This window comes from Saccopteryx bilineata, chromosome 6 (genome assembly GCF_036850765.1).
Source record: "Saccopteryx bilineata isolate mSacBil1 chromosome 6, mSacBil1_pri_phased_curated, whole genome shotgun sequence".
In the NCBI taxonomy this organism is placed as follows: Eukaryota; Metazoa; Chordata; class Mammalia; order Chiroptera; family Emballonuridae; genus Saccopteryx; species Saccopteryx bilineata.
This window is the reverse complement of record NC_089495.1, coordinates 207,305,452-207,332,997: the sequence shown is the minus strand read 5'-3', so window position 1 is coordinate 207,332,997 and position 27,546 is coordinate 207,305,452. Positions and strand designations below refer to the sequence as shown.

Here is a 27,546-nt window from a genome sequence, read left to right as displayed (position 1 = left end):
AATTGATTGTACAGCATCCACAATAGAGGGACCGCTTTGCCTTTCATGGTTTTCCTGCTAGTAACATGCGGATGCCTACAGGGGCAGGTGTGCTGGCTTGCCAGCCCATGCTAAGGAACCCTGACCCAATTTAGTTCAATGCTTAAGAGGAACTAGTTTATAGCTACAACAAGTAGAAAATATTTACAAGCCTCAGCAGTTAGGCTCAGATCTAATCTTGCTAACAGAAGCAGGGTGTGTTCTTTGTGCGTCAGCCTTGCAGATATTGCAGGAAGACGGTTTATTATCTTTAGAACAATGAGAACTTTGCAAGATATAGTGCAAACGTGCTGAAACAACTGTAACCTCATGGGTTTTGCCCTTAAATACCTCTGTCCCCTGGAGCTCATCGTTGTCTGTTGCAATTGCCAGTGGACAGATGGCGGCGTGCTAATAAAGGCTTTTCAAATTCCTAATCAATTTGGGCTCTGGTTCCGTTCCTCACGGCTTGCATCCCAACAGTGGGCCAGTAGCAGGGAGCCACACTTAGAAGTCACTCGGGGGGAAAAAAAGAGGCGTGTGTGTAATCTGCCTTAAACGCAGTGAGTTTAGCTGGGTCACGGGAAGGGAAATACATGCCAAAGCCGAGAACAGCCTCACAACCTGCGGGGTGACCACCTGGACTCAGAAACCGGAAATGCTTTCTCCACTGAACCTGGGTAAGAAATAGTCTACACGGGAAATAACCTCAGGAGATGCTGCCGTAGAGCCTTCTGGGAACTGTAGTCTTTTCGATTGAAATCCTGGGAACGGACTACTACCCGGAATTATTTTCTCTTTATACTTGAATAATTTAGAATAAGAGATCAGGTCGAGCTAGTCGGATTGTTCGGTTGGTTAGAGCATCGGGGAATGTGCAAAGATTGCAGGTTTGATCCCCAGTCAGGGTACATACAAGAATCAACCAATGAATGCATAAATTAGTGGAATAAAAAAATCCATGTTTCTCTCTTTCTCTCTGTCTTTCTGACTTCCACTCTCGCTTTCTCTCTGAAATCAATATATTAAAAATGTGAAAAACTTGTTGGGTGCCACTACAGTATACGCTATTTAGGAATATTATACTCGTGGTTTAACGGTCGTTGTGTTGCAGGCAATGGGAGGAGATGCCGCAAGGGATTCTGGGAATTGTAGTTGTTTTGCGGATGAGCATGGAGATTATGTGAACCTTTGCTGCTGGTTCTCGTAGTTGCGGGCTGCCTGGGTGACTGCCGAGCTGGAAGAAGGGATTAGAGTCCGTGCCTAGGGTTAGGAGCGGTGCTGGGAGCTGGTGGGTTGGACCCGGGATGAGTGAGGCTGATGTGCAGTAGATGGAACGGGAAGTGCGGGAGGTTTCATTTTTGGAGCAGGGACGGGGCCCCAGACGTCCATTTAGCGCGGGGAAATGGGATGAGATTTAGCTTGCTGGGGAGACGTGAGTTGCGGGTCCTGCCGGGGTCCTTCCGTCACCCGCTGGAGCATGTGAGCCGGAATTCTCATATGATTTTTTAAAAAACACACATAAAGAGAGAGAGTCAGAGAATGGGGTAGATAGGGAGAGACAGGAAGGGAGAGAGATGAAAAGCATCAATTCTTTCTTGCGGCACCTTAGTTGTTCATTGACTGCTTTCTCATATGAATCTTAATGGGGGGAGGGGGGGGAGACGACAGCAGAGCGAGTGACTCTTTATTCAAGGTCAGCAACCTTAGGTCCAAGCTGGTGGGCTTTGCTCAAACCACATGAGCGCAGCTCAAGCTGGCGACCTCGTATTTTCGAATCTGGGTTTCCCGCGTCCCAGTCCGATGCTCTATCCACTGCACTACATCCTGGTCAGACTCATATCACTTTTTGGAGGAGTTGAGATGATTCTGAGCCATACAATTCACATAGAGTGGAGGCTGCAGACGTGCACCCCCGAGGTTTACATGGGCTCTGAGGACTCAAGTTAAGCCAGAGCTAAATAGGCATTCCCTGTGGTGGGTGGGGGTTCACATCCGACCACATAGCCCCCCTGTTTTTGGCAAGGGAACACCAACTGAGGTCATGCGTATATTTGAATGGTTGTGGGAACCCCAGACTGATTGTAAATACAGAGTTCTGGGGTTTTGGGCTTGTTTGTGCGGGGCTGACTCTGGCCCAAGTCGGTGAGTGAGTGGGGATGCGGTTGGGGTGGGAGCTCTCAGGACCTGCAGTGCCTGATTTGTACAGTAAAGAGTGTGGAAACGTCACATTGCTGCTCCACCCGCAGGTGCTGGCTTCCTGGAAACACGGTGGGCTTTCACAAGGACGGTTGGAGAAGTCACCTGGGGCAGGAGCAGAATTTCATCTTGCGATGAACCAAGTTCTACCTGACTGGGTGGTAGCATTTCAGGGCAAACACGTGTCTGACCCCAGGGCCATGACATTGTCTCAAACTTCGGCCTTGAGAGAGCAGGACCAGGAGGAGAACAGGGAAGACATGGAGACCATGAAGAATCTGACCCTAAATCATGAGGCTAAAGGTGAGAGTTGAGAGTCTGGAGAGGTGAGGAGAAGGAGTAAGGCTCTGGGCTTAGCTGAGAGCACTGTAGTGACCCCAGCTGAGTAAAGGGACTGCTCCCTCTGTCCTGGGCTCTGAGGAGCTGCTCCCCCGGGGCATTCTGAGAGGCCTGCACCCTCAGAGCTTTGTTCTTCCCCTAGGTCTGCCTTCCAACTGCACTGACTCGCTCCAAGAAAAGTGGGGAAAGCCCAAAACACTGGTGAGTTGGGGTTACATTTTTTCCCTTTTCTCTGAAATGCTGACTAGGCAAACTAGATATTCTCTTTTCTTGGGAAGGGAAAAGCAATCAACATTAGACAGTTCATGCTTGTGTCCTGCACCATGTTGGTCAATTTGGAATGACTCCTGCATTTGTGTGTTTTATTGTCCTTGTTGAAAAATCTACCCAAGAATAATAGAACCCAGGAAAGTGCAAAATATAGGGATATTTTTGAAAAAGTGAGATTATTAAAATTTTTTTAAAGGGGTCAGTATTTCTTTTCTTTTTTTTAATTTATTCATTTTTATTAGAGAGAGGGAAGAGAGAGAGAACAGAGGGAGGAGCAGGAAGCATCAACTCCCATATGTGCCTTGACCAGGCAAGTCCGGGTTTCAAACCAGTAACCTCAGCATTCCAGGTCAATGCTTTACCCAGTGTGCCACCACAGGTCAGGCAAGATTATTAAAAATTTTAAATGGCCTGACCAGGCGGTGGCGCAGTGGATAGAGCGTCGGACTGGGATGCGGAGGACCCAGGTTCGAGACCCGAGGTTGCCAACTTGTGCGCAGGCTCATCTGGTTAGAACAAAAACTCACCACCTTGGACCCAAGGTCGCTGGCTCGAGCAAGGGGTTACTCAGTCTGCTGTAGCTCCACGGTCAAGGCACATATGAGAAAGCATTCAATGAACAACTAAAGTGTCGCAATGCGCAACGCAAAACTAATGATTGATGCTTCTCATCTCTCCGTTCCTGTCTGTCTGTCCTGTCTATCCCTCTCACTGACTCTCTCTCTGTCTCTGTAAATAAATAAATAATCTTTAAAAAAAAAAAAAAATTTTAAATGTACTATTTAATTTCATTTTATATCACACTAGCTAAAGTTACTGTCTTTTGTAGCAAACATCTATTTATTTTATACTATTGAAATTTTTGAACAAATGAAGAATCAAAGCATAGTGTGGAGAAACAGTACTTAAAAATGTGAATTTGAACTCGGTTGAACATGAGCAGAAAAATTCACAAAAAAAGGAGTTTTTGCAGGAATGACTGAGTTATTGACTCTGGGTTGAGAGGTCCTGCTATAGTTTCCCCTAAACTGGGAAGGATGTTCTTAATCATGTGATTGCCGATCTAGTGAGTTATTCTGAATGTAGTGACCTTTTTTGTTCCTAGAGGTTATGCAGGAAGGGCTTTCATGCAGTAGTCTTCAGCCAAACTTTTCTCATAAAAACTGGTAGCATCTCAGATATATCTGAATGGGCGTTTCTCTCTAGAGGACGCTTCCTCATAAATGTGCATACTGGGAGGCCCATTTTGCAGCCCTGGTTGAAGCTTCCTGGTCTGGTTATGTATTTTTCCAAGATTAGAGAATATTTGTACATACTTATAATTCCTTTTTTTCTTTCTTTCTTAGTCTATTGTTTTAACTAGCTATTACTCTAAGACTCAGGCCGTTGTTTTTTTACATCTGGTGATGTGTGGAACAACAGCCCAGGTGGAAGTTTATTTTGTCTGGTGTTGTTGTGTAGCTCACCTTTGTGTTAATTCTTTTTTTTTATACTACGTAAGGTTACAGAAGTACATCAGGCAGAACGGCCAAGTGAACCCTGCTAAACAAACTCATTTCTGAAGGGGGAGGGTCAGCGTGATGGTGCATGTCCCGGCCTCCCCTGCTGATTAGACACATATTCTGGGGCAAGAGCCTTTACTGAACTCGCCAAGAGGAGTCAGAAAACATGAACAAGTGACGAGAGCCACAGCCTGAGCAGGGAGTTAGGTTGGTCTCCAGAGTTGCTACATTATTTTACCTAAAATGTGCAGTATTTAACAGTATATATTGAAGGGGAGAGATACAGGGTGTGAAAGAAAGAAAGAACATACGAATATGAGAATGAGAGGAAGTCTAAATATATTTCCCTGTTGCATAAAATGAAAACAACTTTTCAGTTCTGTGCTGAGTTAAAATGTCCCTGGACGGTACATTAATCCTTCCCTCACTGGTAATGAGATGTGTGCTGGGTGATACACTGTGGATACCGAGTCCCTTTCAAAATCTTTTATGCCCATCTGCACCTCTTGCGCCTTATGCAAACTCAATGTCACCTTCATGAACAAACACTGTTTTAGATTTCAGGTTGTTTTTTTTTTGACACTGATAGAGAGAGAGACTGAAAAAGAGATCGATAGGGACAGACAGAAAGGGAGAGAGATGAAAAGCATGAATTCTTCATTATAGCACCTTAGTGTTCAATCATTGCTTCCTCACTTGTGCTTTGAGATGGGAGCAACCGCATAAAGAGTGAGCCCTGGCTCAAGCCAGTGACCTTGGACTAAAGCCAGCGATCATGGGGTCAAATCTGTGAACCCACACTTATCCCCTTGAGTCCATGCTCCAGCTGGATGAGGCTGCACTCAAAGCAGCGAAATCGGGGATTCGAACCTGGGTCCTCTGCTTCCCAGTCCGATGCTCTAACCACTGTGCCCCAGCCTTGTAAGGCCAGGTTTAAAATTTGATTCACAAATCACTTCTCCAATGAAATTATAAATGTCCAGGGCCCAGGAATGGGTGTATGCGTCAGCTCTACGCCCCTTCAATTTTAATACAAAGCCATAGTCGAGGCCATTAGAATTTGGAACATAGAACTGTGTACCAGGGAAAGAACTGGACCAACATGTGTAGATCCAGACCCCCAGGGCCACGAGATTTACTCATCGCACTTGGAAAATTGATGGTGACTTGCTTCTTGTTAATGAATTCCTTGTTAATAGGTACCGATCACATTCAGGGATGTGGCCGTGGTCTTCACAGAGGTGGAATGGAGGATGCTGAGCCCTGCGCAGAGGAGCCTGTACAAAGACGTGATGCTGGAGAACTACAGGAACCTGCTCTCGCTGGGTGAGGCTGTGTTCTGTCCTTCCTTACTGCGGTAGCGGGATGGACCACCTACCGTGGGCCAGAAGATGTTCTAGACACTTAGAGCCTCACAGAAGTGAGAGAATAGCAGCCCCTGCCCGTGGAGTCTTACTTTTCCCAATGTATCGAGACAGATAAGAAACAAGCTTCACGTGCAGGGATAAATGGTATGTTAAACCATACTAAGCACTTCCTGGTAAAAAATAATAATCAAATAAAGCAGGACAAACAAAGGAGTATCAAGTGTGACGGGGTGGCGGGCTGAACTTGAAATCAAGGAATAGGTAACATTTGACTAAAGATGTAATGCGGTGATGGAGTTAGACTGTGTGTGTGAAAGGAAATAGCATTTCAGGTAGAGACATGTTGGCACTAAGACATTAAGGAAGAGATGTTCCTCCCAGGGGTAGGGAATTGTAAGGAGGCCGGTGGGACTGGAAGTGCAGTTTGCACGTGGGAGAGTAGAGAGAAACGCCTTCTAACTGTTGGAGGTTTGAGTTTCATGAGCTAGTTCTTTTCTCTTTTATTTAGAAACTTACATTGGTTCTTTAATCCTAGTGGATAAATACTTTCAATTGCAACATTACTCTGAATCAGCCATTGGCCACTTTTTCTATTAAGGGCCAGAGAATAGCTCTTTTTGGTGTTTTGTTGTTAAACCGGTCTCTAACTGCTCTGACCTCTGTTTCTGTCACACTAAAGTAGCCAGGATGGTAGGTAGGTGAGTGGGTATGTTTCTGTCCCCTTAAGATTTTTTTGTGGAAACCAAAATTTGAATTTCATGTCGTTTTTATGTGTCATGAAGTATTATTCTTTTGGCTTGTTTGCGTATGGTTCACAATGTAAAAACCATCCTGAGCTTATGGACAGAAAAACAGAAGGGAGGATTATATATGTAAGAAGCTATATTGTTCCCACCCCTGTTCTAGATCCTTGCTGTTCTGTGTAAATATAATGTGAGCCATAAGAATAATTTAAAAATTTTAACTATATTTATTAAAAAATAGACATAAATGTGTGAAATTAACAATGTTATGTCATCCAATATAGCAAAATATTATTTTAACATGTAATCAAAACATTAAACAAAAAAATTTTTTTTTTTTTGTATTTTTCTGAAGTTGGAAACGGGGAGAGACAGAGACTCCCGCATGCGCCCAAACGGGATCCACCCGGCACGCCCACCAGGGGGCGACGCTCTGCCCCTCCGGGGCGTTGCTCTGTTGAGACCAGAGCCACTCCAGCGCCTGGGGCAGAGGCCAAGGAGCCATCCCCAGCGCCCCGGCCATCTTTGCTCCAATGGAGCCTTGGCTGCGGGAGGGGAAGAGAGAGACAGAGAGGAAGGAGAGGGGAGGGGTGGAGAAGCAGATGGGCGCTTCTCCTGTGTGCCCTGGCCGGGAATCGAACCCGGGATTTCTGCACGCCAGGCCGACCCTCTACCACTGAGCCAACCGACCAGGGCTAAACAGAATTTTTTTTGCGTATTCCTTAAGTGAGATCCACGGAGTCAAAGAGAAAGACTCCCGCATGGGTTCCGAATAGGATCCATCCACCAGGCTTCTCCTACAGGGCGCTCTGTCCACCTGGGACCATTGCTCTGTTGCTTGGCAACAGAGATATCTTAGTGCCCGAGGCGAGGCCGTGGAGCAGTCCTCAGCATCTGGGTTTAACACCCTCTAACTGAGTCATGGCTGGGAAAGGGGAAGAGAGAGAGAGATAGAGAGAAGGGAATAGGTGAGTGGTGGAGAAGCAGATGGTCAGTTCTGTTGCCCTGACCAGGAACCACACCCGGGACACCTACATGCTAGGCTGACACTCTACCACTGAGCTGACAGAGCAGGGCCAAATGTTCATGTCTTGTATGGCCTCTTGTTCAACTCTAACGGTTCTGGAATCTTGGTAAAAGAACTACCTCTGTCTGGGTCTGCTATTCTTTTTTTCTTTTTTTTTTGTGACAGAGACAGACAGAGGTACAGATAGAAATAGACCAGAAGGGAGAGAAATGAGAAACATCAATTCTTTATTGCAGTACCTTAATTTCTCATTATTACTTTCTCATATATGCCTTGACCTGAAAACTATAGCAGACAGAGTGACCCCTAGTGCAAGCCAGTGACCTTAGGATCAAGCTAGTGAGCCTTGTTCAAACCAGATGAGCCCACGCTCAAGCTGGTGACCTCGGGGTTTCTAGTCTGGGTCCTTCATGTCCCAGTCTGACACTCTATCCACTGCGCCACCGCCTGGTCAGGCTGGGTCTAGTATTCTTAAAAATGAAGAAGGCCCTGGCCGGTTGGCTCAGTGGTAGAGCGTTGGCCTGGTGTGCAGGAGTCCCAGGTTTGATTCCCGGCCAGGGCACACAGGAGAAGCGCCCATCTGCTTCTCCACCCCTCCCCCTCTCCTTCCTCTCTGTCTCTCTCTTCCCCTCCCGCAGCCGAGGCTCCATTGGAGCAAAGATGGCCTGGGCGCTGGGGATGGCTCCTTGGCCTCTGCCCCAGGCGCTAGAGTGGCTCTGGTTGCAACAGAGCGACGCCCCGGAGGGGCAGAGCATCGCCCCCTGGTGGGCAGAGTGTGGCCCTTGGTGGGCGTGCCAGGTGGATCCCGGTCTGGCGCATGGGGGAGTCTGTCTGACTGTCTCTCCCCGTTTCCAGCTTCAGAAAAATACAAAAAAAAAATGAAGAAGATAGTGGCAATCATGAAACCACATTGTGGCTTTTAAAAATGTGTTTCAGAGTGGCACTAATCCTTCAAGAATCTCCATTGGTCCAAGGAAATGCTGTTGAGAAGTGTGATGTCAGTGTGATGAGATTGGTCTGGGCCAGGGTTCCAGAATCCTGAAACGATGAACTATGTCTTTCTTTCTCATGGCAGAAGTCACAGTACTTAATAGAGACTTAGTACTTAGAAATTATTTCTTCCAAGTAATTCTTTGCAGATGGGCATCCTGAAATCCAGATTCATTTCTTAAAAACTCTGATCAACCACTGTGTATTATACCATTTCCTATGTCTGGAAGCCCTTCTGATTAAGTAACTTTTTATGTGTTCAGTCTTTCTTTTTTTTTTTTTTTGTAACAAGTAAAGTCATGAAGAAGATTTCCACATAGATCATAGAGACTGTCACCTCCAAGTACAACAGAAGTGTAAACAAGGCATCCATGCGAGTGTCACAGATTGGCTGACTTACTAGAAAGAAAGAGCTGGTGTATTGAAGGTATTTACAGGGCAGATTGCTGACCTGGAAGGTGCCCAGTCTGAGTGACATGTAGAAGATGTTTCTGGGATGGTTCCACTGGATTTCCAAAGAAAAGGGACTGTGTAGAAACAGAACCTAAAGAAATCATTAGTGGCCTGAACAGCAGTGGCGCAGTGGATAGAGCGTAGGACTGAGATGTCGAGGACCCTGGTTCGAGACCCCCGAGGTCGCCAGCTTGAGCGCGGGCTCATCTGGTTTGAGCAAAAAGCTCATCAGCTTGGACCCAAGGTTGCTGGCTCCAGCAAGGGGTTACTCGGTCTGCTGAAGGCCCGTGGTCAAGGCACATATGAGAAAGCAATCAATGAACAACTAAGGTGTCGCAATGCGTAATGAAAAACCAATAATTGATGCTTCTCTTTTTTCCGTTCCTGTCTGTCTGTCTCTGTCTATCCCTCTCTCTGACTCTCTCTCTGTCTCTTAAAAAAAAAAAAAGAAATCATTGGTAGAAACAAATGATGTTACAGACATATTATTAATAACAGGTGTGGCAGGAGGGCACTAGTTTACCTGAGACCAGGCAGGAATTTCTGCAGCCTGTTGGGGCTTCTCTGATTGAACTTTCTTTCCACAGCACAATCAAAACCAGAAATGGACCCCAGGTTTTCTCGAATTCTGGCCTTCTCCCGGGAGCCACTGCCCAGCCAGCAGGTGCTTCCCATGTGCTCGGACACGTGTGACTTCCATCCGGGGAATTCGGTCCTGTGGAATCAGGAGTGGACATCTTTTTCTCAGAGTTGCTGGAGGGAAAACACAGAAGGTGAAGGCAGAGAAGACGGCTTGAGAGTTTTGTTTGTGCAGATGGAGGAGGGGGAAACCTCAGGCACATTCCACAGCCCACCCCAAGGACCTTCCAGGGAAGGTCATGTGGTGCTAGAAATAGAGCCCAGCTCAGCCCAAGGGGTAAGCCCTGTGCAGACAGACAAGGGGAGAAATAAATTGGAAACCCCGAGATCCAGACCTGTATGCTATAATGAACATGAACCTGACTGCAGTTTGGAATCAAACCTTATGGCAGATACGGTGACCCTCTCAGGGGAGAATCGCTATGTTTGCAGGCAGTGTGGGAGAGGCTTCACACTCACATCACACTTCCTCAGACACCCAGGGATACAGTCATCCATGGAGAATCCTTTTCTATGTGGTGAGTGTAGCCAAAGATTTGGTGATAAATCAAATGTCATGATACACCAGGGAAGTCGCTCGGTGGAGAAGCCCTTCATGTGCCCAGAGTGTGGACAAGAATTTCTTGTTAAGTCAAAACTCAAGAGACACCAGATGACTCACTCGGGAGAGAAGCCCTTCATGTGCCCGGAGTGTGGACAAAAATTTCGTGATAACGCACACCTCAGGAGACACCAGCGGACTCACTCTGGTGAGAAACCCTTCATGTGCCCAGAGTGCGGAAGAGGATTTGGTTATAAGTCAGCCCTCAGGAATCACCAGATGACTCACTTGGCAAAGAAACCCTTTGTGTGCCTGGAATGTGGACGAGAATATTGTTTTTTGAGAGACCTCAGGACACACCAGATGACTCACTCAGGGGAGAAGCCATTCATGTGCCCAGATTGTGGACGAGGATTTCATGTTATTTCAAAACTCAGGAGACACCAGATGACTCACTCAGGGGAAAAGCCCTTCATGTGCTTGGAGTGTGGACGAGGATTTCGTGAGAAGTCAACCCTCAAAGCACACCAGAGGACTCACTCTGGGGAGAAGCCCTTTATTTGTCCTGAGTGTGGACGTGGATTTGGTTATAAGTTAGCCCTCAGGACACACCAGATGACTCACAGCGGGGAGACACCCTTCGTGTGCCCAGAGTGTGGACAAGGATTTGATTCTAAGTCATCCCTCAGCAGACACCAGAGGACTCACTCAAGGGAGACACCCTATGTGTGCCTGGAATGTGGACGAGAATTTAGTCATATGAAATACCTCAGGTCACACGAGATGACTCACTCGGGGGAGATGCCCTTCATGTGCCCAGAGTGTGGACGCGGATTTCGTTATAACTCGCTCCTCAGGAGACACCAGCGGACTCACTCAGGGGAGAGTGTTGGGGACCGAAATATCAACAGGGTTTTTAGCGTTGTTTCTGAGGGACAGAGGTGCTGGGACCTGGCTGCTGTCCAATCCCTCACACCACTTGTTCTGTGAAGGTGTAAAAGGCTAAGCCCTTCCCCACACCTCCATGTATTTGCTCATCCTACCCCTGGTGTTTCCCAGAGAAACTGGAGCAAGGTTCTTCTTTTTGTAAAGTTAGGATGTTGAGAATTGGTGGGGGTTTTCCACACTTGGTAGAGTTTTTGAGTTGACTCGGAAAGTGTAATCAGCCTGAGCAAGCAGTGGTGCAGTGGATAGAGCAGGGGTCCCCAAACTACGGCCCCGCGGGCCGCATGCGGCCCCCCGAGGCCATTTATCTGGCCCCCCCAAGGCCATTTATCTGGCCCCCCCGAGGCCATTTATCTGCCCCCCCAGGCCATTTATCCGGCCCCCACCGCACTTCCGGAAGGGGCACCTCTTTCATTGGTGGTCAGCGAGAGGAGCACATTGACCATCTCATTAGCCAAAAGTAGGCCCATAGTTCCCATTGAAATACTGGTCCGTTTGTTAATTTAAATTTACTTTATTTTAAATATTGTATTTGTTCCTGTTTTGTTTTTTTACTTTAAAATAAGATATGTGCAGTGTGCATAGGGATTTGTTCATAGTTTTCTTTTGTTTTTTAATTTTTTAAAAATTCATTTTAGAGAGGAGAGAGAGAGAGAGAGAAAGAGAGAAGGGGGAGGAGCAGGAAGCATCAACTCCCATATGTGCCTTGGCCAGGCAAGCCAGGGTTTTGAACCGGCAAATTCAGTGTTTTCAGGTTGACGCTTTATCCACTGTGCCACCACAGGTCAGGCCATAGTTTTTTTTTATAGTCCGGCCCTCCAATGGTCTGAGGAACAGTGAACTGGCCCCCTGCATAAACGGTTTGGGGACCCCTGGGATAGAGTGTCGGCCTTGGATGCTGAGGACCCAGGTTTGAGACCCCGAGGTCGCCAGCTTGAGCGCGGGCTCATCTGACTTGAGCAAAATGCTCACCAGCTTGGACCCAAGGTCGCTGGCTTGAGGAAGGGGTTACTTAGTCTGCTGAAGGCCCACGGTCAAGGCACATATGAGAAAGCAATCAATGAACAACTAAGATGGCGCAACGAAAAACTGATGGTCGATGCTTCTCATCTCTCTCCATTCCTATCTGTCTGTCCCTATCTGTCTCTCTCTCTCTGTCACTGAAAAAAAAAAAATGTAATCAGAAAAGTCATTGATATGCTAATTTTCACTTTGCGGTGTAAATAAGGAAGAATAGGGTTTCTGGTGCCAAACCCCATGTTTTGCTCCCTGCTAGGGCAGTATTTACTGCTAGCAGGAATTGCAGGGCCCTTTCACACCCATCTTTTATATTCTTTCAGACTTTCAGTCTATTTTTTCTAATTCCATACCATTCCAGCTGGGGACCTGAGTGTACTTGTTGCAGCTGGCCCACAGCAGGAGAAGCCGTTCATGTGCTTGTCGTGTGGGCAAGGATTTCAACCCTCAAAGCACAGCAGAGGACTCACTCAGGGGAGAAGCCCCACATTTGCCCTGAGTATGGACAAACCTTTGGTTATAAGTTAGCCCTCAGGACACACCAGATAACTCACTGGGGGGGACACCCTATGTGCGCCTGGAGTGTGGATGAGAATTTGGTTTTCTGAGAGACCTCAGAAGACACCAGAGGACTCACTCGGGGGACAAGCCCTTTGTGTGTCCGAAGTGTGGATGAGGATTGCATGAGAAGTCAACCCTCAAAACACACCAGAGGACTCACTCAGGGGAGAAGCCCTTTGTTTGCCTGGAGTGATGACGAGGATTTGGTTATAAGTCAGCACTCAGGAGACACCAGAGGACTCACTCAGAGTAGACACGCTATGTGTGCCTGGAATGTGGAGGAGAATTTGGTTATCTGAGAGACCTCAGGACACACCAGCGGACTGACTTGAGGGAGAACATTATCTGTGCCAGGAGTGTAGACGAGGATTTAGTTTGAAGTTATACTTGAAGAAACACTGGTCTGCCTACTCGAGGTAGAAGCTCTAGGTATGCCCCGAGTGTGTACGAGGACTTGGTTTTAAGGGCAACTTCATGAGACACCGGACTACCTCGGAGAAGTCCTTTATGTGTGGTGAGTGTGTCCGAGGGTATAGCGGAAGTCATCCCTTTGGACTCACCAGAGGAAACACTCGGAAGAAGCATGTTTGCAGAGAACGTGGGCAGAGCTTCAGACATAGTTCAGATCTTATTCAACACCATTCTATTCATTTGCGGGAGAAGCTGTACATGTGCCCAGAGTGTAGATGAGGATTTGCTGATGCGTCAGCCCTCAGGAGACACCAGAGGACATGCTTGGGGGAGAATCCTTAGAAGTGCGTTTGCTGTGGACAAGACTTTATCTGGAAAGCAGAACTTTTTAATCAGCAGAGGATACTTTTAAGGACGAGCATGACATTTTCGGGAATGTGTGGGTAAAGCTTTAGCTACAGGTCTGATGTCATGAGACACCTGAGGACACAGGGAGGGGGGAAGCCTTGCGTATGCAGGGATCATGGTGAGGACTCCAGCAATCAGTGAGACCTCATCTCACACCAGAGAGACACCCGACTGTCCCCTTGTGTGTGGGTAAAGCAAGTTAGACTGCAGAGATGTGTCAGATGTCATCAGGCACCAAGGACACATTCACCAGAGGAGTCGCATGCATGCAGCATGCAGGTAGCTTTAGCTGTAAGTCAGCCCCCATTGCACAAGAAGGAGGCACTTAGGCGGGAAGAGTGTGTGCAGGGACTGTCGGTGAGGTGTTAGCGAAAATTCAACCCTGATCGAACACCCAGTAACCAATAGGCTGGCACGTGAAGGCATACTCAGAGACCAGCCGTGTGCGTGAAGGCATTATGGACAGGGATCCTGTGATCGTGCATCCTTCTTCTCATGCCGTGGGGAGATCCCTCAGTGGGGATCCTGTGGAGCTCTGCTCAGATCACCTTATCAGGACCCACACCCCTGCAGCTGCTGATGGGCGCAGTGATAAATTCTTCTATAGGACCTGCTCTCAGCCACAGAGATCAGCCCCTTGACACAGTGATTCCTGCCCATGACTGATTGAGATGGGGAGACAAAACCTCACCCCTTGATTCTGTTGGGTTCAGAGGGTCATCCTGGGTCAGGAGTGCCCATGAGATCTCAGTTGTGAACACATTGCAGGTCAGCTCCTGTCTCTGCCCATTCCAGCCCTCATTCACCAATAAACCACTCAATTCTCCACCCATTGTCTCCAGGGACTCCACTCTCACGAGACCTCTGAAGTGTATAAGGAGAATAGTCACAGCTGTGGCCATAAACCAACCCTCACAAATGTCAGCGTATACGTTCAGTGTGTGTGAGATGAATGGGCACAGACTAGGGAAAAGCTCACCTCAGGATACATCATAGAACATCTGCATTGTAGGCAACCAGCCATCTAACTTTGAACTCTATGACTTAACTGGGAAACTTTAGTTAATAGCCCTGAGTGAATGTGTTGTTTGCAACACCAAGACACTGTGAGTGAGTGACCTTTGTCAGACACAGAGAAGTGCTCCTGAATTGGCTTTTATAAAGTAGCTTAGAGATTCTAGATTTCCACATCCTTTGTACTTGATAATTAGCAAAAGAAAAAGAATGTACTGACCCATAATATCCCTTTCTTCATGTCAGCAAAAAGTCTCTTATTCATTCATTCTTTTCCCTTATCACCTGACCTTCCTCCTCTGTAATCCTGTTCCCTTGTTCTTATATAGAAGTTTTGTCCTCTGCTCAATAACAGCTGTGAGAATCAGAGCTCCGGAGGTCTTCATTGCCTGTCCCCTAGGCCTCTCCCTCTTCCTCTTGCAGTCAGTTTGTGCCTTGAGTAGGTTTTTTCACCACGACACTGGATGTTGGTAGTTCCGATTTGACTGCATTACTGCAGTACATTTGGAGAAACTTTACGTGGCCTGGGAGCGCAATTAGTCATACCTCATAGTGCTCCAGGGGACACTCGGGGAGAAGACAGATGTGGGCAGGGTTTGTGGGTGGAGCTTTGTTGTGGACCGGTAATGGCAAAAAGCCATTATAGATTCAAGGCTTGGCAGGGGGCTTAAGTTCTACCCCCTCCATCTCCATATTTGGCTTTGATGCTCTGTGTTTGCACCCACTCCACTTCCTTCCTTGGGTTGCAGGAAGCAATATACATACCCTTCCTCTGACTCTTTGTTTTCAGATGTTTGTAAAATTCACTAATGTATACTGTTTTTGCCTTGGGAGAGTTCCTGTCTTAGCCTTTGATGTGCAACTTTGTATCAGGGTCCTTGATATGCATAGGTCCATATAATAAAGCGAACTGAGGCTGTGAGGCACTCAGATGCTGCCAGGCAGTTTGAGGAGTCCTCCCGGTCCCATCGGTTTTGTTCTGACAAAGTGTGTTTCCTTAATTCCGCACCGTTATTTGGAAGCTGCGCTGGTCCGCGGCAGAGCTTCATCCTGTTGTTTTTCCTCAACCTTCCAAGAGTTCATACTTGTTTCCACGAATCACCACATCAATTATGAGTCACCTTTGAGGGGCTCTCAAAAGTCGGGAACACCCCCCCCACCACCATATGAGAGTAAAGATGGCACTAGGTGCTAAATAGACATCTTTCTTTTTTCACTTCTTGTAATTGGAATAAAGAAATAAAAGGCATCATTTAAGTAACTTAAGAATGACCACTGTTATATTTTTGTTGGGTAAAAACTGTTTAGGTTTACTTCTTTATTGGGGCAGCACCCTCTGTGTATACTGTATGGAAGGATGTAGGTGCTGCCCTTGGTAGCAAATAACAAACTGGATTGTCTTCCTCCTTGGGAAGGGGCTATTGTTTCCTATTGTTTGCTGGAGAGTGCAGAGGGAGACGGGGAGTGTTGACGCCCAGAATGATCTGGGCTTGGGAGCCCTGAGTGAGAGGGAAGCGGTCCTTCCTGCCTGTTTGATCTGCGTTACAAGACTAAGAAACAGAATGGCTTAACATTTTCTGTCTCCATCGTTCCTTTACCTTCGGCCAGAATCCAACGTGAACCCGCATCTGCAGGGCCGTGGCCGTGGCCACCAGCTTAACAATTTTCATACACAGTTCATCCTCTTGTTTTCCCGTCCTTCTGTTCCAGTAATCTCTTAAGCTCAGTCTGTGCCCCTTAGTCACACCTGCACCTGGAAAAGAATTCGCATTCACAGCCCAGGTTTCCTGCATAAATCCAACTCTTGAAGAAATGAGTCCTAAATAAATCTAGTAGATTTGTTGGGGAATGTGAGCCTTTGCATGGAGTGAATGATCAAGGCTCCAGAGGGGAGAGCCTTCCCCAGTCACTGAGAACTGAATTGTTGCTTCTAAATGATGACTTTCGTTGGCTGCTGTGAAGGCTACACCGCCTGGGTTTTCTTTCTCTGAATTTCGACTCTGCTCTCATCCACATCAAGACATCACTGTTTTTTAATGGTCTATTCAAGCCCTACATTTTCAGGGACCCTTTACTGGTACACTCTCTTTAGTTGTGATCACTTAGTTGTGATCACTTTAGTTGTGATCACTCCTCCCATCATGAATCATTGCTTTGGGACTCTTAGTTACTCATGGGTTTAAAGAACCATAAATAAACCTTCAATGACAAGTCACCTCAGCTCACTTATCCAAGGATCCTCCTGCTTAGACACATCATCCTACTATTTTGTCCAAGACAGCTTCGACATACCCCAGCTGTTGTTTCTTAGTCCAATGGTCTGGTGTTTGGCCACACCCTTTCCTATTCCTCCTCCTTCTGAGCTCAAATAGCCCAATTTGACAATTCTACATATGAGAAAGCAATCGATGAACAACTGAGGTGCGGGAAGGAAGAATAGATGTTTCTGATCTCCCTGTCTGTCTGTCCCTATCTGCCCCTCTCTCTGTTTCTGTTAACATAATACGTTTTTTTTGAGACTAAGAAAAACAGTTAATTGTCCTTACAGAAATGAACACATGCATATAAACACTAAGTCCTGTATTCAACTTTCAGGAATATTTATTTATTCATGATATCCAGGGGGAGAATCTTAGTTAAGCTCTCACTGAAATCTCCAAGTAAACTGGAAAGAAATTCAGGTGATAGCAGATTGACGAACAAAGCAGAGAGAGGTGTAGGTGGACCCGGGAAACATGGGTGCGTTTAAAGCTGGAATGTTACCGAGATATACTGGCTGGACATTTTGGTGATTTCAACATGGAAACACCTCGAAAAGAGTAATAGGAAGGGAGCGCAGGAATAAACATTTTAGAAGAGCACAGCTATTCAACTCCCACGGCTGTCTACCATCAAGTGACCAGTGTACATCAGCAGGGTGCAGGGTTGGCTGGGAGACACTCCTATTTCAGAGTGAAGAGTTGTAATAGCTGAACATAGTTATGTGAGTGATCTTTGTGATCGCTTCTTTTAGAAAGCTGAAACAGAAGTTGGAGATGTGGGGTTGGTAGTCACACCAATGATGGTGTGACTGTTTCAGTAAAAACAGCAATTCAAGACATCCTCTGATACAACCTTGCCCCCTTATCTCTGCCCTGCCCCTGAACAGAGAGCCACCCCCCACAGAAAGTGGAAAATGGCTGACGTTTTTGAGCCTTTCCATGAAAATATCTTCCATGCATCCATCATCCATCCATCCATCCAACCATCATCCATCCATCCAAACAATTATTAATTTTACTGAGAATAATGTTTATAGGATTTATTCTGGATATAAAATGTAGCAGTGCCACAACAGATGGTGCATTCTTCAAAAAGGTCACAGTCTGCCTGACCTGTGGTGGTGCAGTGGATAAAACGTCAACCTGGAAATGCTGAGGTAGCCGGTTCGAAACCCTGGGCTTGCCTGGTCAAGGCACATATGAGAGTTGATGCTTCCTGCTCCTCCCCCTGTCTCTCTCTCCTCTCTCTCTCTGTCTCTTTCTCTCTCTTCTCTAAAATGAATTAAAAAAAAAAAAAAAAGGTCACAGTCTCCTAACTGACAGCTCTGAACAGACTAGCACAGAATAGAATGGTAAGAGCTCTGGGAAATGTTCTCTGGGGATCAAGGAAATTCATGTCTGACAATGAGCCCAGAGGAGACTTCCTGGAGACAGAAATCTGATCCTACATCTTAGGGAGGATTAGACCACTAACCAAACATGGGGGAAGGGTGGAGAGAGAGACAGGGAGGAGTTTAACTCGAGGAGGAAATGCGAGGTCTAGGAGGGTGGAACTGTCTACTGGAGTAGGGGGAAGCCAGAGATGAGGATGGAGTTGTGGCCAAGGGCCAGGTCCAGTCACCTCCGTGCTTAGACCCTCCTTAGAGCTTCCCTGTCCATCTCGGGAAACACTTCATGTAGGTCTATCACCTGGCAGGAGGACAAGGAGAGAGGACCCTCGTTATAATTTTGGGGAACCTGGCTTCCCCAACTCTCATTTCAGTTTTCACATCGTGTCCTGTACTGTGTTGTTAAGCCGTCCTGCATTTCGCTGCCACCAGCTGACTTGGAGAGAGGAAATCGACTACACAGTATCCACAGTGGGGTGACAGCTTTGCCTTCCGTGGTTTTCCTGCTAGTGACGTGGGGCTATCCACAGAGTCGGGCCAGTAGCACGGAGCCACTCTTAGAAGGCGCGCACAGAAGGAGGCGTGTAACCCTCCTGACACGCGGTGAGTTACCCTGGGTCGCGGGAAGGGAAAGACTTGCCAAAGCGGAGAAAAGGCTCACAGCCAGTGAGTGAGAAAAACCTGGATTGAGAAACCGGAAATGCTTTCTCCGCAATGAACCTGGGTGAGAAATCCTCTCCACGGGAAAAACCTCAGGAGATGTTGCCGCAGAGCCTTCTGGGAACTGTAGTCTTTCCAGTTGAAACCTTGGGAACAGACTACTACCCGGAATTGTTGTCTCTGAATACTTGAGTAATTTAGAATTAGAGAGCGGTCGAGCTGGTTGGATTGTTCAGTTGGTTAGAGCATCGGGTAATGTGCCAAGATTGCAGTTTTAATCCTCAGTCAGGGTACATACAAAAATTGACCAATGAATTCATAAATCAGTGGAACAAAAATCCAAGTTTCTCTCTCTCTCTCTCTTTGTCTGACTTCCACTCTCTCTATCTAAAATCAATAAATTAAAAATTTCAAAACGTCTCGGGTGCCACTACAGTATACAATATTTAGGTATATTATACTCGTGGGTTATACGTAGTTGTGTTGCGGCCAATGGCAGGCGAAGCCTGCAGAGATTCTGGGAACTGTAGTTCTTGCGCAGATGAGCAGAGAGATCACGTGAACCTCTGCTGCTGGTTCTAGCGTTCGCGGGCTGCCTGGGTGACTACCGAGCTGGAAGGAGGGATGGAGAGGCGGTGCGTAGGGTTAGGAGCCGTGGTGGGAGCTGGTGGGTTGGACCCAGGATGAGTGAGGCTGGTGTGCAGTAGTAGAACGGGAAGTGCTAGAGGTTTCATTTTAGGAGCCAGATCGCGGAATCAGATGTTCGTTTTGGGGCAGGGAATTGGGATGAGATTCAGCTTGACCGGAGTACCTGAGTTCTCTCTCTCTCTCTCTCTCTCTCTGGAGCGGGTGTGCAGTAACTCTCATATCATATTTTGGATGAATTGAGATGATTCTGGGCCATACAATGCACATAGGGAGGTGGCTGCAGGCGTGCATTCCCGAAGTTTACTTGGGCTCTGGGCACTCGAGTTCAGCCAGAGCTAAATAGGCGTTCCCTGTGGTGGGTGGGGGTGCAGAACCGACCCTATAGCCCCTCTGTTTTTGGCAACGGGACACCTACTTGGGTCATGCGTGTGTGAATGGTTGTGGGAACCCCGGACTGACTGTGAATATAGAGTTCTGGGGTTTGGGGCTTGTTTTTGTGGGGGTGATTGGCCCAAGTCGGTGAGTGAGTGGGGATGCGGTTGGGGTGGGAGCTCTCAGGAGCTGCAGTGCCTGATTTGTACAGTAAGGAGTGTGGAAACGTCACATTGCTGCTCCACCCGCAGGTGCTGGCTTCGTGGAAACACGGTGGGCTTTCACAAGAAGGGTTTGGAGAAGTGACCTGGGGCAGGAGCAGAAATCAGCATTGCAATAAAATTAACGTCTACTGTAGCATCCACCGGGTACGAGAACAAATGTCGGAGACTTTCAGGAGTTAAGATGTTACTTTATTGGCCAGTTTAACCTGCGCAGGGGAGAACTCCCGAGATGTCCGGAGACACCGTGCCCACAAGGAGCTGCAAATGGGAGCTGCGCCTGGAGCTTACAGCCAAGCCCTTATATATCCTAAGTGAGCAAGCATAGACAGAAGCAGATGTGGCAGTTTAGCTATTGGCTAGGGAGGTCACACGCAGCATAGCAACAGGGGCCGGCATAGCAACGGGCCGGTTTTAGCTTAGTGGCGAATTTCAAACCTAAACTTCTGATAAGGGTCTCTGACCTTCTTTGTTCCCAGCCTCACAGGAGCCATATCAGCACTTACTGTTCCTGCAATAGTTACACTCTTTGGCAGCTCCAGTACTCCCTGAATCTAACATCTACCTGGCTGGAAGGTAGAATTTCAGGGCAAACACTGGTGTGACCCCTAGGCGGTGACTGCCTGATCCTTCAACCTTGGGAGAGCAGGACCAGGAGGAGAACAGGGAAGACGTGGAGACCATGAAGTATCTGACCCGAAGTCATGTGGCTAAAGGTGAGAGTTGCTGAGAGTCTGGACAGGTGTGGAGGAGGAGTAAGGCTCTGGGCTTAGCTGAGAGCACTGTAGTGACCCCAGCTGAGTAAAGGGACTGCTCCCTCTGTCCTGGGCTCCGAGGAGCTGCTCCCCGGGGCATTCTGGGAGGCCTGCACCCTCAGAGCTTTGTTCTTCTCTTAGGTCTGCCTTCCAACTGCACTGACTCGCTCCAAGAAAAGAAGGGAAAACCCAAAACACTGGTGAGTTGGGGCTACATTTTTTCCTTCTTTTTTTCTGAAATGATGGCTTGTTTTCCAGAAAATAGGTGAACTGGATATTCTCTTTTCTGGAGAAGAGAAAAAGCAAACAGCATTACATAGTTCATGCCTGTGTCATACACCATGTTGTTCAATTTAGAATGACCCCTGCATTTGTGTGTTTTATTGTCCTTGTTAGGAAATCTACACAGTATTAGTGGAGCTCAGGAAAGAGCCAAATATAAGGGATTTTCTTGAAAAACTGAGATTATTCAAAATTTTGTTTTATTTTTAAAATTTATTTTATTTTTTGTATTATTCTGAAGTTAGAAGCGGGGAGGCAGTCTGACAGACCCCCACATGTGACCATTCGGGATCCACCCGGCATGCCCACTGGGGGCGATGCTTTGCCCATCTGGGGCATTGCTCCGTTGCAACCAGAGCTATTCTAGTGCCTGAGGCAGAGGCCATGCAGTGTCCTCTGTGCCAGGGCCAACTTTGCTCTATTGTAGCCTTGGCTGTGGGAGCAGAAGAGAGAGATAGACAGAAAGGTGAGGGGAAGGGGTGGAGAAGCAGATGGGCGCTTCTCCTGTGTTCTCTGACCCGGAATTAAACCTGGGACTTCCACACATCAGGCCGACACTCTACTGCTGAGCAAACTGGCCAAGGCTGATTATTAAAAATTTTAAATGTAGTCTTTAATTTCACTTCATATCACATTAGCTCAAGATACTGTCCGTTGCAGCAGACATCCTTTTTTTTTACTATTCAAACTTTTTTTAATCTTTTTTTGTTAGATTATATTTATTGATATTTTGAGAGAGGTGGGAAAGAGAGAGAAAGAGAGGGATAGTGAGAAAGATGGAGGAGAAGCTGGAAGCATCTCCAAATAGTATTTGCTTCCTGTATGTACCTTGACCAGGCAAACCCAGTGATTTTTCTTTTTATAAATAAATTTTTATTTTAATGGGGTGACATCAATAAATCAGGGTACATATATTCAAAGAAAACATTTCCAGGTTATCTTGTCATTTAGTTCTGTTGCATACCCATCACCCAAAGAGAGATCGTCCTCCGTCACCCTCAATCCAGTTTTCTTTGTACCCCCCCCCCCCCCCCCCCGTAACCACCACACTCCTGTCCATGTCTCTTAGTCTCCAAACCCAGTGATTTGAACTGGCCACCTCTGTTCCAGGTTAACGCTGTATGCACTGCGCCACGGCAGATCAGGCTACTATTGAAGTTTTTGAACAAGTAGGGGAGAGTGTTGGTCAGTGAAGTTTTTTTTTTTTTTACAGAGACAGAGAGAGAGAGTCAGAGAGAGGAACAGACAGGGACAGACAGACAGGAATGAAGAGATGAGAAGCATCAATCATTAGTTTTTCGTTGCGCATTGCAACACCTTAGTTGCTCATTGATTGCTTTCTCATATGTGCCTTGACCGCGGGCCTTCAGCAGACCGAGTAACCCCTTGCCTGAGCCAGCGACCTTGGGTCCACGCTGGTGAGCTTTGCTCACACCAGATGAGCCCTTGCTCAAGCTGGCGACCCCGGGGTCTCTAACCTGGGTCCTCAGCATCCCAGTCTGATGCTCTATCCACTGCGCCACCGCCTGGTCAGGCGGTCAGTGAATATATCAAAGTAATCTTTTTTTAGTTTGCTCACTTTTATTGTGAAAAATGGCACGGGGCAGCACCAAGGAGGTATATGTGATGTGTGAAATTGCAAATTACCTTCCTGCATGGGAAGGGCATTGTTATGCTAATGTTTTGAGAAGGAGAAGGTGGAGAGAGAAGCCGGTTTTTGCAGAGTGAGAGCAGACAGGTGCTGGGCTTTTGTGAGCTCTGCTGAGATTGACGGGGCCGTTGATTCTAGGAGGACCCAGAGAAGATTCTACTGCTTGTGGAACTGGATCGTGTGTCAGTAGCTCTGTGAGCTCTGAATGAATGGAGAGGGAAGTGTTCTTCCCTTTATGTTTCTTGTCGGCTGGTGAGAGACTCTAATAAAGGAGTGGCCCACCACGCTTGGCTCCACTGTTTCTTTATTGTCTGCATGAATCTGATGGGAACGTGCATGTGCATGGCCGAGACGGCTACGACTACTGGCTCTACACAGAGTAGAGTGTGGAGCAACAGGATTTAAAAATATGTGAATTTTTACTGAATTGAACATGAGCCGTAAAAGTCACAATAAAAGAAATGGTTGCAGGGATGCCTGAGTTATTGACTCTGGGTTGAGAGGTCCTGCTGTAGTTTCCCCTAAGCTGGGAAGGATGTTCTTAATCACTTGATTACCAGACTGCTCAATTCTGAATGCAATGACTCTTTTTTGTTCCTGGAGGCTATTGCAGAAAGGGCCCTCATTCAATAGCCTCAAGCTAAACTTTCCCATAAAAACTGGTAGGGGCTTGGCCCTGGCCGGTTGGCTCAACGGTAGAGCATCGGCCTGGCGTGCGGGGGACCTGGGTTCGATTCCCGGCCAGGGCACATAGGAGAAGCGCCCATTTGCTCCTCCACCCCCCCCCTTCCTCTCTGTCTCTCTCTTCCCCTCCCGCAGCCGAGGCTCCATTGGAGCAAAGATGGCCCGGGCGCTGGGGATGGCTCCTTGGCCTCTGCCCCTGGCGCTAGAGTGGCTCTGGTCTCGGCAGAGCGACGCCCCGGAGGGGCAGAGCATCGCCCCTGGTGGGCATGCCGGGTGGATCCCGGTCGGGCGCATGCGGGAGTCTGTCTGACTGTCTCTCTCCGTTTCCAGTTTCAGAAAAAAACAAAAACAAAAACAAAAAAACAAAAAAAAAAACTGGTAGGGGCTCAGACACCCCTGAATGGGCAGATCTCTCTAGAGGACACTTCCTTTAACTGTGCAGCGAGGGAGGCCCATTTTGCAGCCCTGGCTGAAGCTTCCTCATCTGGTTATGTGTTCTTCCAAGGTTTGGTGAGATTTGTAGATAATTATAATTGGTTTTTTCCTTTTCTTTTATAGTCTATTCTTTTTTTTTTTTTTTTTTTTTATCTTTTTTTTTTTTTACAGAGGCAGAGATAGACAGGGACAGACAGACAGGAACAGAGAGAGAGATGAGAAGCATCAATCATCAGTTTCTTGTTGCGTGTTGCGACTTCTTAGTTGTTCATTGATTGCTTTCTCACATGTGCCTTGACCGTGGGCCTTCAGCAGACCGAGTAACCCCCTGCTGGAGCCAGGGACCTTGGGTCCAAGCTGGTGAGCTCTTTGCTCAAGCCAGATGAGCCCGCGCTCAAGCTGGCGACCTCGGGGTCTCGAACCTGGGTGCTTCCGCATCCCAGTCCGACACTCTATCCACTGTGCCACCACCTGGTCAGGCTATAGTCTATTCTTTAACGAGCTATTAATGTAAGACTCAGGCTGATGTTTTCTTCATCTGGTGATGTTGTGTAGGTCATCCTTGTGTTGATTCTTCTTCTTCATTCTAATTAAGGTTACATAAGCAGTTCAGGGAGAACGGCCGTGTGAGCTCTGCTAAAAGAACAGTCATTTCTGGAGGGGGAGGGTCAGTGTGACGGTGCATGTCCAGGCCTCTCCTGCTGATGAGCCACATATTCGGGGACAATAGCCTTTACTGAACTCGCCAAGAGGAGTCAGACAACATGAACAAGGGACAAGAGCCAGAGCCTGAGAGGGAGCTGGGTTGGTCTCCAGAGTTGCTACAATGTTTTACCTAAAATATCCAGTATTAAATGAAGTAAGTACAAAGACAGGGAGAGATGCAGAGTGAGGGGAGGGAGGGAGGGAGGGAGGGAGGAAGGAAGGAAGGAAGGAAGGAAGGAAGGAAGGAAAGGAAAGGAAGATACAAATATGAGAATGAGAGGAAGTCAAAACAAATGTTCCTGTTTTGTAAAATGAAAACAGCTTTTCTGTTCTGTGCTGAGTTACAATCTTTCTGGACTTTACACTAATCCTTCCGTTTCAGGTTATGAATTGTGTGTTGGGCAATACATGGTGGACACCAAGTCCTTTTCAAAATAAATGTTTTCTGCGCATCTATAAGTCTTCTGTCTCAAGATTTCTTCATAGTGCATCCTCACAGTACCTTCCTGAACAGTGTTTCAGATTTCAACTTTTTTTTTGACACTGACACTGATAGAGAGAGAGAGTCTGAAAAAGGGACCGGTAGGGACCTACTAGGCAGGGAAAGAGATGAAAAGCATGAATTCTGCATTTCAGCACTTTAGTGTTCAGTCATTGCTTTCACACTTGTGTTTGAGATGGGAGCTACAGCACAGGGAGTGACCCCTAGCTCAAGCCAGCGACCTTGGACTCAACCCACCGACCGTGGAGTCATATCTGTGAACCCACACTCAAGCTGCAACCCCCACACTCATGCTGTTGAGTTCACGTTCCAGCTGGATGAGCCCACGCTCAAGATGGTGATATCGAGGATTCAAACCTGGGTCCTCTGTGTCCAAGTCCGATGCTCTATTCAGAGTGCCCCTGTACACTGGTCAGGCCAGGTTTCAAATTGATTCACAAATCACTTCCTGAAGGAAATCATCCATTTCCAGGGCCCAGGAATGGGGGTTTGCGTTGGCTCTCCGCCTTGTGGATTCTAATACAAAGCCATGGTCGTGGCCAGAAGAATTTGGGGCCTAGAACTGTGTACTAGGGAAAGAAGTAGACCAATTTTTTTAGATCCAAATTGACCAGGGCCACGAAATTTGTGCATCATGCTTGGAAAATTGACGGTGAATTGCTGTTTATTAACGGATTGCTGGTTAATAGGTACCGATCACATTCAGGGATGTGGCCGTGGTCTTCACAAAGACGGAATGGAGGATGCTGAGTCCTGCGCAGAGGAGCCTGTACAAGGAAGTGATGCTGGAGAACTACAGGAACCTGCTCTCACTGGGTGAGGCTGTTTTTTTTTTCTTCACTGCGGTAGTGGGATGGACCACCCACCATGAGCCAGAAAATGTTTCAGACACTTAGAGCCCCACATAAGTAAAGGAATAGAAACCCCTGCCCGTAGGGGCTTACTTTCCCCTATGTATTGAGTCAGATAAGAAACAAGCAGCTTCCCCTGCAGTGATAGGATGGTACCTTAGATGGTGATAAGCACTTCCTAGTCAAAAATAATGATCAAATGAAGCAGGACAAAGGAGTATCAGTTGTGACTGGTGGTGGGCTGAATTTGAAATCAATGAAGAGGTAACATTTGACCAAAGACTAATGTGAGGGAGATAGATTCTCTGTATCTGGGGCAAGAACACTTCAGGTGGAGACGTGTTGGCGCTAAGGCCTCAGGGAAGGGATGTCCCTCCCAGGGGTAGGGAATTGTAAGGAGGCCGGTGGGACTGGAAGTGCAGTTTGCACGTGGGAGAGTAGAGAGTAACGCCTTCTGCAACTGCCCGAGGTTTGAGTTTCCTAAGCTGGTGTTTTCACTTTTATTTGGAAACTTATATTGATTCTTTAATCCTAGGTTGATAAATACCTTTAATTGCAGCATTACTCTGAGTCAGCCATTAGCCATTTTTTCTGTAAAGGGCCAGAAGATAGCTACTTTAGGTGTTTTGTTGGTGATGCAATCTCTAACGGCTCTGAACTCTCTCCCTGTCGTGCTAAAGTAGCCAGGACGGCACGTGGATGAAGGAGTATCATTGTGTCCCCGTAAGACTTTTTCTGCGGACAACAAAGTTTGAATTTCATATTGTTTTTATGTGTCACGAACTATTATTCTTTTGACTGGCTTTCGTCTCTTTAATAATTTAAAAGTCATCCTGAGCTTGTCGACTGTACAAAGAGAGAGAGGTGGATTAAATAGGTCGGAAGCTCTATTTCTCCCACCCCTTGTTCTAGGTCAGTGCTGTGCTGTGCAAATACAATGTGAACCACAGGGATAATTTAAAGTTTTCTAGTAACTACATTTTTTTAAAAGTTGACAGTAAATGAGTGAAATTAACAACCCTATGTTATCCAATTTATCAAAATAATATTTCAACACTTAATCAAAATATTTTAAAAAATTTTTTTTAGTTTTTCTTAAATGAATAGCAGGGAGTCAGAGACAAAGACTTTTACATGGGCCTTGACTGGGATCCACCCGCAAGGCCTCTGCCCAGCAATGCTCTGCCCACTTGGGGTATTGCTTTGTTACTTGGCAATAGATATATTTCTGTGCCTATGGCAAGGCCGTGAAGCCATCCGCAGTACCTGGAATCAAACCGGGGACACCTACATGCTAGGCCAGTGATGGGCAATCTTTTGAGCTTGATGTGTCAAAATTCGCCAAAAAAACCGAGCATGGCCCTGGCCGGTTGGCTCAGCGGTAGAGCGTCGACCTGGCGTGCAGAGGACCCGGGTTTGATTCCCGGCCAGGGCACACAGGAGAAGCGCCCATCTGCTTCTCCAAACCCCCCCCCCCTTCCTCTCTGTCTCTCTCTTCCCCTCCCGCAGCCAGGGCTCCATTGGAGCAAAGATGGCCCGGGCGCTGGGGATGGCTCCTTGGCCTCTGCCCCAGGTGCTAGAGTGGCTCTGGTCGCGGCAGAGCCATGCCCGGGAGGGGCAGAGCATCGCCCCCTGGTGGGCGGAGCGTCGCCCCTGGTGGGCGTGCCAGGTGGATCCCTGGTCGGGC

The 27,546-nt window shown here is 47.3% G+C and overlaps 1 protein-coding gene across 1 annotated transcript; it reads left to right on the top strand.

The window, feature by feature from the left end:
- The first annotated feature begins 1,423 nt into the window (after positions 1–1,423).
- LOC136308229 (zinc finger protein 343-like) lies at positions 1,424–27,327 on the top strand. The gene is made up of 5 exons (XM_066235503.1): positions 1,424–1,500; positions 2,268–2,520; positions 20,891–20,949; positions 25,698–25,824; positions 26,540–27,327. The coding sequence occupies exons 1-5, from the start codon at positions 1,429–1,431 to the stop codon at positions 26,560–26,562; spliced, it is 534 nt and encodes a 177-aa protein (XP_066091600.1). The 5' UTR covers positions 1,424–1,428; the 3' UTR covers positions 26,563–27,327.
- Positions 27,328–27,546: the final 219 nt, after the last annotated feature.

Bases quoted from the DNA above. Each gene is read 5' to 3' on its own strand.
- LOC136308229 (XM_066235503.1), top strand. From the start codon at position 1,429: ATGAGATTTAGCTTGCTGGGGAGACGTGAGTTGCGGGTCCTGCCGGGG. The intron at 2,521-20,890 runs GTGAGAGTTGAG...TTCTTCTCTTAG, and splicing joins CCTAAATCATGAGGCTAAAG to GTCTGCCTTCCAACTGCACT. The intron at 25,825-26,539 runs GTGAGGCTGTTT...GTCGTGCTAAAG, and splicing joins CAGGAACCTGCTCTCACTGG to TAGCCAGGACGGCACGTGGA.